At 39.0% G+C, this 19,064-nt stretch overlaps 1 protein-coding gene across 22 annotated transcripts in view; it reads right to left on the reverse strand.

Annotated features, from left to right (window-relative positions):
* The window catches only part of RIMS2 (regulating synaptic membrane exocytosis 2), a 740,891-nt gene that overhangs the window by 563,586 nt on the left and 158,241 nt on the right, over nt 1-19,064 (reverse strand). For all 22 annotated transcript variants that reach the window (XM_077808869.1, XM_077808868.1, XM_077808888.1 and 19 more), the window contains one exon: nt 5,349-5,559. In XM_077808869.1, the coding sequence (XP_077664995.1) occupies nt 5,349-5,559 (211 nt within the window). The remainder of the gene's footprint in view (nt 1-5,348; nt 5,560-19,064) is intronic.

Below are 19,064 nucleotides of genomic sequence, written 5' to 3' on the forward strand. Positions count from 1 at the left end.
AATATGTATGTTATATATGTAATACAAATATATTTTTCCTCTCTCTAAAAGAGAAGGGGTACAAAAACAAAACACTGATCCTGCCTCACTGAGTTGGCACTTTGTGCTGTTGAAAATATCAATTGGGCATCAACTTATCAGTGCATGAAAGCTGTGTGTCAGCACTTAATTTTTCAGTTGCACAAGGCTATGCACCTGTTGGCACTGCCTCTTTCAATGTGCAGTTCACTGTGCAGAGTACCAGTCAATATACATTTTACTGTGTAGCCCAACCTCATTCAATGTGCAATTTACACATCTACAGTCACTACTCAGTTCTCTGAACATATGTGAAGAGTGGAGCCTCATGTTAGCAGATCGTTGTTAAAAATGCTCTGCATATTTGCAAAGTGTAATTTACAAAGCTTCTTAACTTTGACAAATCAAATCCATTGTCATCTGAATACTCAAAGGCACTTCTAAGTGAGTGAGCGTTCTCTGTCCAATTACCTTCCGCCACTCAGGCTGCAAAAGGGTTTAAATAAAAATTTTAGAAACTTAACAACACTCTTATAAGAACAACGTGTTTTATCCCAATCATTTTATCCCATCAATAGTAAAAAAAAAAAAAATTAAAAATCAAATAAAAATTGCATGGCCTGATTTTCCTCTCACACTAATATTAGTCAGGAGTAACTCCATTTAAATGAATGAAGTTTATGAGAGTGTAAGTGATATTAAAATTATGTCCAATAAATCCAAGTCACCTGGTCATTGCCAATACCACAGACTACAAAATGTCTCAAGCAATCATGCGAGATGCCCAGAAAAATTGATTATCAGAGGTAGTCTCATAATAAGATGCAAAAAATGTATATTCAGTTGGCCAGATTCTCTTTTTCACAAAGTTTGCAGTTGGCAAAGCAGAGGGGGAGGCTGTCAGGGAACCAGTTACAGCATTCTGATTTTTTAGAGGGTCTTTGGCTGAAGCACAGTTTACAGCAGCCCTGGAACTGCTCTAACCTGAGGCAGCAGGCAACTGTCCCCAAAGGACTTTCCACTGAGGCAGCCAGAATACAACACACTCCAGCCACTCCTCTTCCCCACCCCCAACTAAGACCTGACACTGAAGCCCGTGAGAGGGATGGTATAAGAGCCATCTCTATATCTAGTGGAGACTCCAACATCAATGAAATCCTCAGTTAGGAGGATGTGGCCAGCCGCAGCACTGTTTGGCTCACCCAGTCAGTATAAAGAATTTAACTCACTATGGCTGTGGATGCTTTGAGATGTCTCTTAAAATAGGAAGTTACCTAAAAATTGTTGCTTCTCTTACATTTTCCCAAATGTCTTGAAAATTAAAATCTTGCTCTGGCCCTGTTATGCTCTAAAAACCATTGTGGGGAAGTTCCATGGCCTGTGTTATACAGGAGGGCTGACTAGATGATCACAGTTGTCCCTTTTGGCCTTGTAATCTGTGAATCTGCCGCTAAAAATATTTTTATTGTTACTAAGTATTTGTATTGTGGTAGTGCCCAAAAAGCCACAATTAGAATAGGAGTCTTTTTGTACATGGTGTTGTATGCACACATAGGAAGACAATCCCTTCCCTGAAAAGCTTACAATCTACATTAAGACAACCAGGGAGCATGACAATGACTAGAAGAATGAAGGCAACAGTAATAAAATTACACAGATACAAAGACTAACAATATGCATAACTTAATGATTTCAAGTCATGTTTTATGTACTCAGAGTGTCTCAGCTGAATACAAGATCAACCATATAACATATAATTTACTATAACTGGTTAGCACATATTCTAAGGGATCAGTTGAGGTGATGTGGCCCTTTAACACCCCTGTAGTCACAGGATAAAAAGGGGGGTTTAACTGGTTACCAATTGTTGTAATAAGCCATAAATCCAGTTTCTTTATTAAGACCATGATTTTTAGTGTCTAGCAAAGTTATGAATTTAAGGCTCCTCTTTGGAAGGTGTTGTGAAGATGTCCTTTGAGGACGAGGACTAAGAGATCAGATATAGAGGGTTGGTTTTGTGAAAAGTGTTCATCCACTAGTCATAAGGTACTTTTGTCTTGTATCATTGTCCCGTGACAACTAGGGGTATGTGAGCGGAGCGGATTTTGCTTCAATATAGAAATAAACCCCTCTCCAACTGCATGCCTTTAGTTGTCATCTACCACCCCACACTGGAACCCCTGCAGGGTAACATTAAACAACTATAACCCATACTCGACGGGGACCCCATCCTGAAAGAAATCTTTCCTGATCCCCCTCTTCTGGTCTTCAAACAACCCCCCAACCTCTCCAAGCTCATCATCAGAAGCAAGCTGCCCATAGACCAAGACACACCAGCTCAAAGCAGCACCAGACACTGCCAGAACAACAGATGCAAAACCTGATGACATATCTCCACTGCTTCAATGATCAATACCCCCCACAACACACCTTTCAAGAGGCATGTATAGGACCATTGATATCACGTGTTGTACCTCATCCAGTGCACTAAATGTCCCATAGCAACCATGTGGGTGAAACCAGCCAATCACTACGCTCTCGAATGAACGTAAACAGGAAAATGATAAAAGACAAAAACACCATATCACCTGTGGGTGAACACTTCTCACAAAACGACCACTCCGTATCTGACCTCTCAGTCCTCATCCTCAAAGGAAATATGTACAACACCTTCAAAAGAGGAGACTGGGAGCTTAAATTCATAACTTTGCTAGACACTAAAAATCATGGTCTTAATAAAAACACTGGATTTATGGCTTATTACAACGATTTGTAACCCACTAATCCCCTTTTTTGTCCTCTGACTACCATGGTATTAAAGGGCCACATCACACTTAATGGTCCCTTAGAATGTGCGTTAATTACTTATGCTGAACTATATGTTTGATCTTATATTTAGCTGTGACACTCTGAGTACCTTTACGAGGCCTGAGGATACAGCTGCGCCATTGCAGCATATCTGGTGAAGATACTCTATGCCGTCGGGAGAGAGCTCTCTCATGGGCATAATAAAACCATCTCAGAGAGGCAGTAGGTATGTCGGCGGGTAAAGCTCTCCCGCCAACATAGTGGTGTGCACGCGAGTGCTTATGTCAGTGTAACTTATGTCGCTCAGGGGGGTGGATTTTTCACACCCCTGAGCGACATAAGTTATACCAACATAGGTTATAGTGTAAACATAGCCTAAGAGAAGGGCAATTGTGGCTGCTTTGCACTTCAGCAACTTCCTTTTCCAATGCTTGCTGCCTCTACATGACCTGCACTGATGTGTATAGCAGCAAAAGCTGACATAAACCTGGATGCATTTGGAATTATGGAAAGAGATCAAACAGGTCCATCAATGATCTTATTTTAGACACAGGAAATAAAAGCAACCCAGTCTTAGAATGAACTATCACAAGGCTGTGTTTCAATCATTTGTCATCTACTCCATGGTTGTAAGTACAGCTTCCCTCTTCTTATATCTTAAATGATCAATCTGATGGACTCTGAGGATACAGGTAAAAAAAGAGGCAACTATTGATCAAAAATTTTATATCAGAAATTTTTTCTGATGAAAAACTATCTTTTTTGCATAACTGAAATTTTCAGTGGGGAAATTTCAGTTTTTCTTACAATTTTGACTTTCCCAACTGCCTGGCAGGCTCTTGTCAATTTCACTTTCTGCCAGTAAAATTGATTTCCTTCAACAAAGTAATTGACAAAACGTGCAGGTAGCATCCCCACATTTCAGAGCATTTTTCTGGGTGCCAATTGGTGACACTTTCCCATCACAGAGATGTCGTCTCATGATGTTTGAGTGTACAGCAATAAAGACTGTCCAATTTTGCCTTTGATAACTAGATAAAATTATTACAGTACTGATTGTATTTCCTATACCAAAAATATTGTTGTAAACTTATTTAGTTATCAAAAGTAATAATTGTATGTGAGATCCTTCAGGATAAAAGGCTCTACAAAAACTTTAAAAATATACTTTAATTGACTTTCATTATGTTCAACATAACCTGAGAGATGTATATACTCCCAGCTACTTTTAGCCACCAGTGAGCAGATTTCTGTGTACTCTGATTTATAACTTGCATTGCTGACATACATATTAAACCTTATTTGCCCTGTTTTTCAGCCTAATGATATGATAAAGAAAGCAACTTCCTGTAAAGTACATACCAATTTCTCTTACTCTGCATACTATGTGCATGTTGTGCCAATTACTCTACTGAAAATAATTATGCATGTTCCCATAAAGACTCACATAAAAAAGGAAGAGTTCAGAATAGTGTCCTGAATATCTGAATCTGTCTGAATCTGAGACAGACTTCTATGCCGAATGTGATTTACATTGTTACGCCATTATTCCCTATTTTATGTCAAGTCATCACTTTGGGAATTTTATTTAAAATTTTTAGTAAATTAATTTCTCTACTAAACTCAAATATTTTGGTAATTACTTGACTTCTGCTGTACTTGTTTTAATTAAGTATTTTTTTAAATTCAACCTGGCAGTCCACTTGATTTCTCATAATACAAATAATTATGATAGCTCTGAGTATTATTTCTTAGCACACTAATCTTTTTTTAAATGAAGCATACATTCTCAAAAGCAAAAAAAAAAAAAAGTGATTTCTTTTCCCTGTACATACTTTGCATTTTGTGTTGCTTTGTAGAAGAAAAAAGCAGTTTACTAGCATTGTTTAATTAGCTCCCTCAAATGACACTATGGAGATAGCTAAACATTATAATACCCATTACTAAACTGAGGTAAAATAAAGCTAAAAGACTTGTCCAAGTGAGCCTGGGACAGGCAAAGCCAGGAACAATTCCTTGCTCTACTTCTAACTCCCCCAACATGATTGTCACTAAATAAATTCCTTTCCTTCCATATTTAGGGGCTAATCTTGTAATTGGATCCGCACAGGCACAAGGATCCACTTACATGGATCCTGCAGCATAACTGTGGTATGTGTTAAATTAAAAGCAATATTCACTGGTCCACAGGTAGACCAGAGTTCTAATGAAGATTCTTTGTCAAATGGACAATGGCCTAAATAGACCTAAAACAGTTTCCTCCTTGAAGGAAAAATTGTTTGAGTAATAACCATAAGGCATTACTAGTGATTCTGAACAACAGATACCGAACTTGTGGACAGGCACAGGTATGTCCTAGGAGATCCATTTTTCAGATATATTTCCAATAACTAAAGTAACTAACTGTGGACAAATTACAATAATAATCTTCAAAGAACTTCTGTACCAAATTACATCACACTTCACATTAAGCAACATCAATATGAAAATTCAGTGATATTTATTTTAAACAAATTCCATACCTTATTTGAGCGTAAAGACACTCTTCCTCCACAACGTGCACAGAATTTAGTTTGGCAATATGAACAGTTATGGCCACAGCCATCGGCAAATTTTGTTTTGTGGCAGATACCACAGGTCGGGGCATCACTCTTCTGCTCCTGCTGCTGCTGTGATTCTTCACCCATCTTCTTCACCTGCTCCTTATACATTTCAAATTGTTGATGCAATTTCCTGCAGAAGAAAACAGATCAATGAAAAGTTGCTTTATTCAGGTTCATGCATAAATTTGTTCATCAATTTTCAAAACAAATTTAAATAAGAAATACCACAGTAAAGAGAAAACTGAAAAAAATTAATTGATTGCATACATAATGCACTTACTTCATATGTTACATGAAGTTCTACCTTTTACCATCCATTTTAACAGGACTAAACATAAGGGGCTTAGGTTGAGTCTTGGATGTGATCATGTGCAAATCACATACACAGTAAGTCCAGCTACGATAAAGGGGACTTCACTAATTAGTTAATGCTTCTCTAGTGTGTGACCCACTATTGGCAGACATAACAGTAATTATATACTGTGTTATACCGCTGTCTCTTTGATTTTTGAATGTTAGCAAAATTGTCACTTATTTCCCCTTCAGGGTGCCCTAGACCAGTGGGAAGGGCACAGATAGAGACATTAGACTATCCCTTACAACTTTCAGAAATGGAGCTTGGAAATAGACAGCGGTGACTGGGGAATGTGGAGACTTTACTAGAAGCTAAAGAGAGTCAGGTTGCTGTCTCCACTCTGCTCCTCATCCCCCTGCACTCATGTCATGCTGTTTCCTTCATTGCCCCTTCACTCCCTGGGGACCAGCAGAAGATGCCCTGAAAGTACAGGAAAGACTACAGAAGACTACAGATATTTGTTCAATATCTTCATAAATGATCTGGAGGATGGTGTGGATTGCACCCTCAGCAAGTTTGCAGATGACACTAAACTGGGAGGAGAGGTAGATACACTGGAGGGTAGGGATAGGATACAGAGGGCCCTAGACAAATTAGAGGATGGGGCCAAAAGAAATCTCATGAGGTTCAACAAGGACAAGTGCAGAGTCCTGCACTTAGGACGGAAGAATTCCATACATACAGACCAGGGACCGAATGGCTAGGCAGCAGTTCTGCAGAGAAGGACCTAGTGGTTACAGTGGATGAGAAGCTGGATATGAGTCAACAATGTGCCCTTGTTGCCAAGAAGGCCAATGGCATTTTGGGATGTATATGTAGGGGCATTGCCAGCAGATCGAGGGATGTGATCGTTCCCCTCTATTCTACATTGGTGAGGCCTCATCTGGAGTACTGTGTCCAGTTTTGGGCCCCACACTACAAGGAGGATGTGGAAAAACTGGAAAACGTCCAGCGGAGGGCAACAAAAATGATTAGGGGACTGGAACACATGACTTATGAGGAGAGGCTGAGGGAACTGGGATTGTTTAGTCTGTGGAAGAGAAGAATGAGGGGGGATTTGATAGCTGCTTTCAACTACCTGAAAGGGGGTTCCAAAGAGGATGGATCTAGACTGTTCTCAGTGGTAGCAGATGACAGAACAAGGAGTAATGGTATCAAGTTGCGGTGGGGGAGGTTTAAGTTGGATATTAGGAAAAACTTTTTCACTGGGAGGGTGGTGAAGCACTAGAATGTGTTACCTAGGGAGGTGGTGGAATCTCCTTCCTTTGAGGTTTTTAAGGTCAGGCTTGACAAAGCCCTGGCTGGGATGATTTAGTTGGGGATTGGTCCTGCTTTGAGCAGGGGATTGGACTAGATGACCTCCTGAGGTCCCTTCCAACCCTGATATTCTATGATTCTATGATTCGAAGAGTGCACTGCTCTCAGTGCTGGTACCCAGCACCACAGCCAGCTCCAATAGACACAAGCAGTAATTGCAGGAAGATTCTTATTCATTCTCTGAATCTGGCTGGGGGGAGCAAATATGATACAATAGCTTATATCATCCCCTCCATTGGAAAACCTGCAGCAGAGGAAAAGTTATTACGAAAATGCTATGGAGTCAATGACATGGAATTCCCAGAACATCCTTTTTGGGGTCATGTTGATCATGGTTCTGAGAAGGTAAAAGGGAGCATACCACTATAAAAAGTATATATCACAAGATACACTGAGAAATCCCACAGAAATCCTCAAAAAGAAAAGGAGTACTTGTGGCACCTTAAAGACTATCAAATTTATTTGAGCATAAGCTTTCATGAGCTACAGCTCGCTTCATCGGATATATCATCGGATGAAGCGAGCTGTAGCTCACAAAAGCTTATGCTCAAATAAATTTGTTAGTCTTTAAGGTGCCACAAGTACTCCTTTTTTTTTTTTTTGCGGATACAGACTAACATGGCTGCTCCTCTGAAACCACAGAAATCCTGTGACTCTCTAGGCATGAGTGAGAATGACCTGGTCCACTTCACTGCTTCCTGCTCCCTGGCAATACGTTCGCTCAAGAACTCTCTGATGTAAGCGTAGGAAGCACATAGCAGGAGATAATGATCAGGCCGTCATCATTAACTCCCACTGCAATTTCCAATGAAAACATAGCAGATTTGCTAGCATCTGAAGCAAAAGCCACAAACATTTGAAATGAGGGGTGCCTCCGTCATATCCTAGAGTTGACAAGGCTAACCAGACGAAGAAACGATGACGCCTGTTAAAGAGTGAATGTGCAGTGACTATAATCTTTAAAAAGGTGCCAACTATAATAGTTTGGCCATGTTGCTAGTATGACCCTACACTGACTACCCAAAATAGTTCTCTATGGAAGAGCGCACAGTGAGAGAGGCTGTGGATGTCTAAAGAGACAGCGGTATAACACAGTATATAAAACCATCTAGCCAACCCTCCAACAGGCTCAAATGGGGGCTCAATGGATAGAATTTGCTCATTACTTCAACCTTACCTAACCCTGATGTGGGAAAAAGGAGGTGATGATCATGATTGATACACAATCTTGCTGAGTCAGCAAGTAAATCAATAGCCTGCTGAAAACTGTTAAAAATTAATATTTTTATTTTTTTTTAAAACAGGATTTTAAAGACATGGATAGTGGAAGCACCCCCGAGGAGGTGACAGCTTATTCAGATCTGCTCCCCTCCTGTAACTCACAACACTCCAATGATGTTGCTATACATTTATGTATATTATATATGGGCAGTGTAAGGGGAGGGGCAATTGTGTGAGTGTCACACCCATGCATAAATACTGGATAGTTTTACTACATAAAATTACAGTATATATAATGCATTATATACAATCTCATACAAATGGACATACTGAAACAAGAATTTGATTTAATTGGCTACTGACTTCATGCCTAGGTATCTGACATACATGCTGAGGCTGCATATTGTAGATTGGAACTCACATATATCTCAGTTGATATCCAACAGCTGGAAGGGATTCTAGCTAAGAGGTCGGATGCTTATTAAAAAGAAAAAATAACCCTCTGGAATTCTACAGGAGTAGCTCTCTACTGCTCCTCAGCCTTCGCACCCGTACAACACTCATCTTCGTAACAAAGAAAAAGCATGTTTACCAGACGCCCCCAGCAGTTTTTTCTACCCACTCAGCACCACTATCACCTGACAGCAGAAGAAGCTGTCCCACTCCAGGCACCCAAAAGCCTCCCATGGCTTAGTCCCATAACCTATACCCCACAGACTTGTGGAATATGGTGCATCGCAGGATGATTTATTTTTTTTATTTTTATTTTTGCATTCTGGGAGTTGCAAACCCAGAAAAAGTCGTTAACCATTGTTCTACAGTACTGCTCCAACACACTACACTACACTACAATCACAATACAGTGGTATTATTACTAAGATGGTTTGAGCCATTACTATGAAATATTGTGGGTCTACTGAACTATGATTAATCTTTCTCTCCATTCACCCTCCCTCCTCCTGGAATCACTTTCACGCTCTGACTCTTTCCATATTAGGCTCAAACTCCTTGTCCTCACCATTAAGGCTCTGCACAGCTCCACTCCTACCAACTTTCAGCAATCATTTTCTCTGCCAACCCTCTCTCCTTAGTATCCTCACACTTTCATCTTCATGTCTCTTCTGACACTGGTTCTTTCTTCCTGTAAATTCACTTCTTTTGGCTAAACACTAATGTCCCAGTGTAGCCTGTTCCTTAGTTATTTGTACTATAACTAAACTAAATCCTAAGGGATAAATCTGTGCTCACTTACAAAAGTGCAGCTCACTTTGGAGAAAATGGGAACTGCAGGTTTGCAGTGATTCTAAAAGTGATTCAGAAGCCTAACTTTTGGCACTCAGGTTTGGAAACTCTGGCCCTTGTCTACTCTGGGTTTATAAAGTGCCAAACAAGGCCTACTTATTGCATTATGTAAACAACAACAATAGCTGGCAAGCAGGGGCCTTTCCAATGAGGGAAATAATAAACAAACAAAACAAGATATTAACAATAAGAAATGTGCAGTTTTTACTTTGTTTACCATTTTGATTTATACATCAAACTTATTAGCAAATCTCAAAATGAACGTACTTAAAATGGCAAAGAGTCCTGTGGCACCTTATAGACTAACAGATGTATTGGAGCATAAGTGCATCCAATGAAGTGGGTATTCACCCACGAATGCTTATGCTCCAATACATCTGTTAGTCTATAAGGTGCCACAGGACTCTTTGCCGCTTTTACAGATCCAGACTAACACAGCTACCCCTCTGATACTTGTACTTAAAATGATCACTTTCATATAGGCCCCAACTCAGCAAGATACTAAAGCATGTGCCTAACTTCCAGCACACAAGTAATCCCCTTGAAGCCAAAAGCCTTTCAGTGCTCAAGCCAGTGATCATAAAAAGCAAGAATAGATAGACTCTGGCTCTGTTAGACCAAGGAAAAGGGAAAGAAATCAGAGATGAGCATGTGCTTAAGTGATGATGCTGAGGCTACCTGAGCTCTAGTGGAATGAGTTTTGTCTCTAGCCTCTAAAGATGTCGGTAATCTATTAATATTTATTTTATGTATTCCTGTAAGGCCCACATTGTGTCAGGCACAATTCACATGCACAAGAAGACATAGTTCCTGTCCCACACAGTTTACAATCTGAAATACTACAAACATGGTACACTTAAAGCAAAATGAAAAATGTGTATGAGGGTTTCACATTTGTTTGATTCTTTATCTTTCCCAGACTTTTTGCAGATTGGATTATTAAAAACAATACACATGAAGCATAATACAGTGTAATACAACCAATCTCCAAAAGGAAATTAAATCTGGGAGTCCAATTTCCTTGATTATTTTTGAATACTGAGATACAAAATACTTTAATTCAAAATGTTCCAATCCCTTTCCAAAATAAATCGTTTTTTTATCATACCACTTCAGTTAAAAAAATTTCTGAAGGTGTCTCAGCTATACACATGGCTATCCCATCCACTGGGGGCTGGATAAGAGTCCTTCAGATCCAACTCTAGCTGCTGCTTTCATTGGCCCAAAAACATTAGCACTCTGGTGAGTCTGAACTACACTGACTCACAAGCTTTCTAGCTACTTAAATATATGATCCAATTTTCAGAGGGAGCTCAAGCTGAATTTTAGGGGTGAAATCTTAGCTCCATTTAACTCAACAGCAAAACTCCATTATTTTAAATGGAGCCAGGATTTCACCCCAGATCTTGAGCGGTATAACAGATTACTCTTAGTGGGTTATCAACTTGCTATTACGCAATTTACCAGGAAATAATGACAATGTCAATATCTCAGTTTATACTTTTTATGCCTTACAAAACTTAACACTATGGACCTTATCTTGAATTTCTCATGCACTCAGAACTCCCACTGGATTCCTCAGGAGTTTTTAGTGCACAAGGAATGGTCTCTAAATGTTCTTCATGTTAACATGTTTAATGTTTATGATAACAATAACTTACAATTATATCATTATATACTATCCCTCCTTCAAATACAGACAAACAATTGTTGTAGCAACCCTAAAGCAAACAACAACATTTCAGTGCCTGTGTCTTTTTCACTGTCTCAGCGGAATGAAAGGAATGCACAAACTTATTCTGTACTCAAGCCACTTTTAGAGATTTTCAAAGCCATCAAGTGTAGTTCTTCTCCAGTAATTCTGTTTTTGTGGAAAAATTAAGATTGGCTGTCTCTGTCTTGGCCATATGAAGACTAAGAAAGGGCAAATTACTTAAAAAAAAAATATGTAAAAACTGAACTTCCCAAAAGCTTGAACTACATTTTTGAAATCCAAATTTATTTTGATAACTGTTTTCACTTAAAAAGAAAAGGAGTACTTGTGGCACCTTAGAGACTAACCAATTTATTTGAGCATGAGCTTTCGTGAGTAGCTCACGAAAGCTCATGCTCAAATAAATTGGTTAGTCTCTAAGGTGCCACAAGTACTCCTTTTCTTTTTGCGAACACAGACTAACACGGCTGTTACTCTGAAACCTGTTTTCAGTTATTATTTTTCATTTTTGCACACTTCAGGTCCTGAGCAGAATACATTACAGTTTCACTTTTCCTATGACACCCAATACTCCTTGAGAGGGGAAAAATAAAATATGAAAAATTTTAAATCCCCAAAGCCAGAAAATAATGGTTCTTGTTGTTAAATATATAATTCATAGGGTGTGCCTGTTCACAAGCGCATTAAACCCCAAGATATACAGGTTGCACTAAGAATTTTAATAGCAATGTCCTTCTTGTATTGTAATGATAGTAAATGAATAAAATTGTCATAGGTGGTTGCTCTAGCACTTTATATCAACTAAATTCTGCTCATTTGCTGTTATAAAATATGAAAGAGGGAAACGTAGTCTACACAGAGAGAGAGTAATACAGTCTATGGAACACTGGATTTCAATGGAGCTGCATGGGTGTAAATGAAAGCAGAATTTGACTCTGGAAAATGTTCGGAATCTGGCACATTTCCACATGTTATATACACTATAGTATATAAACATACCAGCAGTATGGCACATTTCCATATAATACATGTAATCTTTGAGAGCTTGCTTGCCTCTTTATTCCTGCCAAACATTGTATTCTCGATTTAAAATGTGTTGTCTGTAATGAACCTCGAGTGTAGGTTTTAGTCCATTAAGCATTGTGCTTCTTTGTAAACTAAAGCTTCTATTATTATTATTATTTATTTTGTCACTGGTCTCATTAATTTATACTTATCTACATAAAAAGCACAAACCCTTTGCCATTCCATAAGCCAAATATATTCAAATAGCTTTCTCATTGCCATACACGAGTACTTTGTTTTACTAGTAGCCTCTGACTCTCTTTCAAGGTCATATACAAAACTAAAACTATATGCACTTTTAACAACCTATGTATTGCCTCTCTCCTTTATTAATATTTTCTATTTGAAGGAATATACTACATAGATTATTGTATTGACAGTTGTCAGAGGGCAAAAAAACAACATCATAGGACAAAATTTCATACAGATACTTCTAAAACACATGTCGTATGCATTCACTTAATTAACAGAGCAACCCAGGTTAAATAATCATAGCTGAACAAAAACTGTAAAGTCCTCAGTTTAGGAAACTCATAAAATTACTTGAACCACTTTATTTTATACTTCAATATCTACTATTTCTCATAGGTCTCACAGACAGTGGCTTAAAACAAAAACTAAATGTCTAATGTCACCTCATGATAATAAAGTTTGCTTTTTTATAATAGCACAGAATTTAATAAGAATTTTGTAACACTGAATTTTCATAAAATATTGTGCAAATAAAATTATAGCTTATTCATATTATCTGTATTCAGGTCTCTACACACAATATTTCTATCTGAAAGTTCTCAGGAGCTTGGTGCCAGCACACTAGAAGTAATCACTTTATAATTTGGCATCAATGTTGTCCCAATATCAGGACAAAGTACAGCAGAAATAACCTGAATGAACACTTCAGGCTGCTGTACAAGGGTTATATCAGTTCATTGAGTCCACATCTTCATATGTTCACCTAAGAATGTTTAGCTTGGTCATAGAGACAAGGCGGGTGAGGTAATATTTTTTATTGGACCAACTTCTGTTGGTGAAAGTTCTTCAGGTCTGGGAAAGGTACTCCCAGTGTCACAGCTAAATATAAGATGAAACAGACTTTCTAATATAAGTAGTTAACACATATTCTAAGGGACTATACAAGGTGAAGTGGATCATTAACACCACTACAGTCATAGAACAAAAAAGGGCAGTTAATGGGTTATGGATTGTTGTAATAAGCCATAAATCTAGTGTCTTTGTTAAGACCATGATTTTTAGTGTCTAGCAAAGATATGAATTTAAATTTCCAGGCTCTTCTTTTTAATGTATTGTGTAGGTTTCTTCTGAGGATGAGAACTGAGAGCTCTGATATGGAGCAATCATTTTGTGAAAAGTGTTCGCCCAGAGGTGATATGGTGCTTTTGTCTTTTATCATTTTTCTCTGTGAATTCATTTGAGAGTAAGTGATTGTCTGGTTTCACCCATATAGTTGTTATTCAGGCATTTAGTGCACTGGATGAGGTACAACACATTGTTATAGGCATGAGTAGGACTCCTGGATCTTGAAAGGTGTTGTGGTGTATATTTGATCATTGTAGTAGTGGAGAGACATCTTCAGGTTTTGTATCCATTGTGCCGCTTTAAGTTGGTGGATCTGATCTGTGAGGAGCGTCCTTCTGATGATGAGTATGGTGAGACTGGGAATGAGGGCTGTTTGAAGGCCAGAAGAGTCAAATCACAGTTTGATCATATTCAGAAAATGTATTTCTTTTCCACAAAGGACTAACTTTTGCAGGGTACAACCATGAAGCTTGAATATCCTGTTCTTGAAACTCAGAATTGAATTCATATTCTTTTGTCTTAGTTGTGTGCCAATTAGAAAATGTATAGTATATACTTCTGCAGGGAAAAAAAGTACTCTCTCTCTCTCCCCTTCCCCCACATGTGCATGCAAACACGGATGTGCGTGTGCACACGCACACACACACACACAAAAAGACAAAAATAATGTTACAAGGCATATTTTCTCCACATCTCCATCAGGTATCTAACTTTTTTTTTTTTCATTTCAACAGTTCCTCACACAATTCTTTCTGATTTTGTAAATTAATTTGCTGTGTAGAACAGAATCTGAAGTTTTTCTACATACTATTTCACCCTTGTCTATCATTTTAGCAAAGTATTCAAAAAAATTCAAGCAAATTTGTCAGACAAAAGATCAAATGCCATTCATCTTATTCACTTGAGAAGTCTTATTGACTTTAATGGGAATAATTGTATGGATAAGAGGAGCAGAATTTAGCTCACTATTTTTGTTTTAAAATTAATGTGGTTTTCAAAATAAGCAGTACTAAAATACTTTGCAAGCTAGCCTTTTTCAATTTTCTATTACCTATCCCACAATAAAGTCTTTCTTATCAGTCTGTAGACTGAAAGTCTACTATCAGCTTTATAGTTTATCATCAACTCACAGGTCTTTGAATAGCATTGATTAAATCTCCCAAAAGATTAGCTCATACCTTCTGATGAACAAAAAAGAGGAGTTGATAGCACCACCTATACTTAAGGTTGCTCAACACCTCCCATTATAATACTCTGTTTTTAGTTGCTTAAAATTTTGCCTATGTTTAATGATTTGGAAAGAAATTTTCCATGCTCAGGCTGAATTTTTGGGGGAGGATTCAGCAAAACTGGTTCTGCTATTTCCAAGAATGAGATTAGGGGAAAATGCTTTTATTATACCCATGTTTTTAAAAATGTATAATTTGTTTTGCTGAAAGCTCTAGCATCTCCACACTTTGGCGCATGGACTTCAAATTTAGCAGAGGGTCATCCTGGTGTCAGGGATTAGCCTTTTCCCATCCCTGGAAAAATCTGCCCAAATCTGGCCAAGATATGAGACTTTGAAAAATCTCAGCAAGCACATATTCAGCAGACAGATGTTAAGAGTTTGGCAGCTAAATTCTCTGAAGACTCCCTCTGCACTGAACATGCTCCATTCCAGGACTGTAGGGGCTGAGCAGGACTTTACCTGATATTGTTCCTCCAGGTGGCCAGGGGCCATGGTAGTGTCAGGCACAGGAATTGAGAGCAGGGAAACTGTCTCTCTTGTATTCTTGATACTCCTCCTGAAGGCACCAAGAGAGCAGGGAAGAGTCAGAGGCAGGAACTGCCTGATTTGAATACAGAGAGATGAGAAATGGCACGGGAAAGGGAGTTTGCAAGATCAAGTGAAAGGGGAAAGGGTTGTACAGGTGTAGTAACCCTTGCCCTGGCACTTGCACCTGCTGCAGTTTTGACCAAGAGCTGTAATGTTAGGGCCTAGAGATGTGATGCAACAGCATAGAATGCTGTCCTGGGGAGAGATAAGATGGCAGCTCAAGCTGGGAAGGGGTCTCAGAATCTGCCCAAAGTGGATAGCAAAAAGGTGGCTAGAGCAAAAGGAGGTGAAAGAAGCAGTGCTGGGGTAAAAAGAGGATTTGTGATGAAGCTGGGGAGAGGAAGCTTGACTTTGAAGGGCAATATGCAAGGAGCCAGGCTGCAACGTGTATGATCAGTGAGGTTGACCACTGGGACACCATCATAAGAAATACAGTTTGGGTTCCTGGTGAACATGCGTGGCCCTAGTTTGAAGGTGGAGCTGTTGGAAAGAGGTGCAGTCATCCTTGAAGCAAAGGAACATTGCAAGCCAGAAAGAGGCGAAAGCAGGACAGCTGGGATGAAACTGGACTTTGCAGCCAGGGAAACTTTGCAGCACCTCCTGGCATGACACAACATATTGTTGAAAAACGTACTTTGATTGTGATGGTAATTTATAGTTTATTATGTTTGTAAGTATTTAATGTTACCTTATATTATTATATTATAATATTACTCTATTATTTATATTACTGTTCCTGTCAAATTTCTGACCTTTTCCTTTTTACAATTTAAAATTTAAGGCTATTTCCATTATGTTTGCTTGCCTCTGCCTCTCCTCACAGTAGGCATAGCCTAGCTGAGGGTTGGGTCATGGCATAGATGTAGAGGGAGAAGGAGGCAGGAGCTGGGGGTGGGAGTAGTGGCTAGGCAGAGTGGGAGGCAGGAACTGACAAAGTGTGTGTTTCATCGTTATGTAGTGGCTGGTACACACAGAGGATACCAGCCTACTCCTGCTATCAGTTACTCTGTTAGTTCAAATGGAAGAAGTCTATGCTGTGCATACAAGGTCCAGACCCTTCTGATGACCCATGTGGGGGGGAAATGTACTTCCATGATAGAATTGCTATTGGTTTTTTTCAGTATTTTATAAAAATAGAATATTACATCCAAAAAGATCACATTACAAGAATATTACAATTGTAAAGTCAAATGTTCAAAAGTTAGTAGATGTCAGAATTAAGTTTGCCTGCGCAACCTTAATTTGGCCTCTCTGTGCATATGCATTATGATAGTCTTGAATTATATGACCACATCACTGTAGTATCTAAAATTTCATCCACATCTGACTTTAGTTCTTTTATCAGTTCAAGGAGAAGTTTATTGAATTCTGAATCTGAAAGTGCTTATGTACCATTTTTAGGTAAGGTTTGAGTAAAAAGAATGGGAGACGTGTAGAGTGGAAACATATTCCCAGAAGGACAATTGAAAGGGCCAATAAAAATGAACAGAAGTCTTTCTCAAAACAGATCATTACCCATCTATGATGATGGGGCAGTATAAGTACCTAGTGTCTGACCACTTCCCAAGTGTTGAGTAATAACAAAATTTTCTCACTCTCCCACTCCCATGTTTTCAACACACGTAAGAGTAAGTGTGAATAATAATAGATTTTTTGTAAGGGAGAAGAAGGATTGTCATGTGTCTGCGTGAAGAATCAATTGTGTGAAAGCTAAGTTCAAGAGGTGAGATTTGCATTAAGTTGTGGCCATTCTTCTCTCTTGTGTTTCATAGTTTAGAACCAGCTTCTGTAAAGTTCATGAGCTCCATCTGACTGGTCAACAGTTTTTTTGGCTTCAGTGGAATGTAACTACAAAAGGTCATGGTTGTGGCTGTGAAGGAAGATGCTATCTTAGGTTGGGTGGTCCATGCCCACAGAGGGCTTTTGAATATCTGGAGAGAGACCTTGAAAGATGGAAGACAGGACGGACTGATTATTTCTGGATTCCAGAAGGTGAAGGCTCTTAAGGCAGAGGAACAGTTACCTATTGAGACCCTCAGTTTGGTCTGAGAGAAGGACTTGAGCCATTTCTGCATGTTTTCAGAGACCCCTGTAGCCTCTTGGAGAGAGAATTCAGTGATCAGCAGTATCAAATGTCATAAAGAGATCCAGTGGAATGAATACAGATTTATTCGATCAAGACCAGTAAGTGCTATATCAATCCCAGACCTTGGCAGGAAGCCTGACTGGGAGACATCCAAGATGCTGACCCCCAACTTGATAAGGCAAATCCTATCTTTTCATGTACTATGTATATAGTAGTATATATACTATATATATATACATATACACACACACACACCTGCTATTGTATTTTCCACTCCATGCATCTGATGAAGTGGGTTCTAGCCCACAAAAGCTTATGCCCAAATAAATTTGTTAGTCTCTAAGATGCCGCAAGGACTCCTCGTTGTTTTTTTTAGAGCTAACTGGTGGTTTTAGGACTATTTTTCCTAGCTTTTGGAGTTAATTGTTTAGAACAGTTTGGTTATACACCAGACAGTAACTGGCAAGGTTAGAAGTGTCAAGTGATGGTCTCTGTATTATTGGTTGGACTACTGCACTTTGGAAGTTAAAACAAATACTATGCAGGATTTTGCCTGAAAGATAGAATAAGTCTTCCCTAACAAGTTGGCTATGGGAATTAGGCTCTGAATTCTTCAGCTTAAGATATAATGATGAAATCTTCTCTTCTTCTGAATGAGCTGTTTCATGAGCAGAGACTTAGTAGGGCACTGAGTGGGAAACATGGAAGTAATGGCCTTCTCACACTAACAGTTCCTTAGTGACCTTTGATCTACTCCTGTTTCAAAGTGGGCAGTAATATAGTAGAGGGTAAATGTAGGTACACAAAGTTTATCCACTTCTCATTTGGTGAATATGGAGATTAGTATAAATTAGTTTACCGATTTCCTTTTGTTACTACTACACTACTGAAAGCGGGGTACATCAAAGCACACTAAGGAACTGTTAGTGTGAATCAGCAGGGTCCACATGGTCAGTCAGTGCATGGTAGATTCACACTGTAGCTTGTTTTGAATGCAATGTTTCTGGAGACAAGCCCTGAGCTACAGTAGTCCAGACTTGAGATGACAAAGTACATGGATCGCTTTGGCCAGATCCTCCTCTAGGAAGAAGGATTAGAGTTTCCTAGCAAACTGGCAAATGGAAAAAGTCTTTATGCTTATATTACAACTGAAAATGGCTTATATTACAACTGAATGCTAACTGATTGTCACAATTCAGGTCAACTGCATCTGTACTCACCCTCTATGGTACAGCAAGGGCACCCACTCTCAGGCTTCTGGCTCCCCTGGCCATCACCTCTCTTAGGTGGAGACAAACGTCTCATTCACTCCAGATGAGGGTATTTCTGGGCTGAACAGTTCCCTGTCCTCACTGTGTTATTCCCAGCAGAGATAAGCTACCCAAGTGGGATAGCTCAGTGGTTTCAGCATTGGCCTGTTAAACCTAGGACTGTGAGTT

The sequence above is a fragment of the Eretmochelys imbricata genome, chromosome 2 (genome assembly GCF_965152235.1).
Source record: "Eretmochelys imbricata isolate rEreImb1 chromosome 2, rEreImb1.hap1, whole genome shotgun sequence".
NCBI classification, from domain to species: Eukaryota; Metazoa; Chordata; order Testudines; family Cheloniidae; genus Eretmochelys; species Eretmochelys imbricata.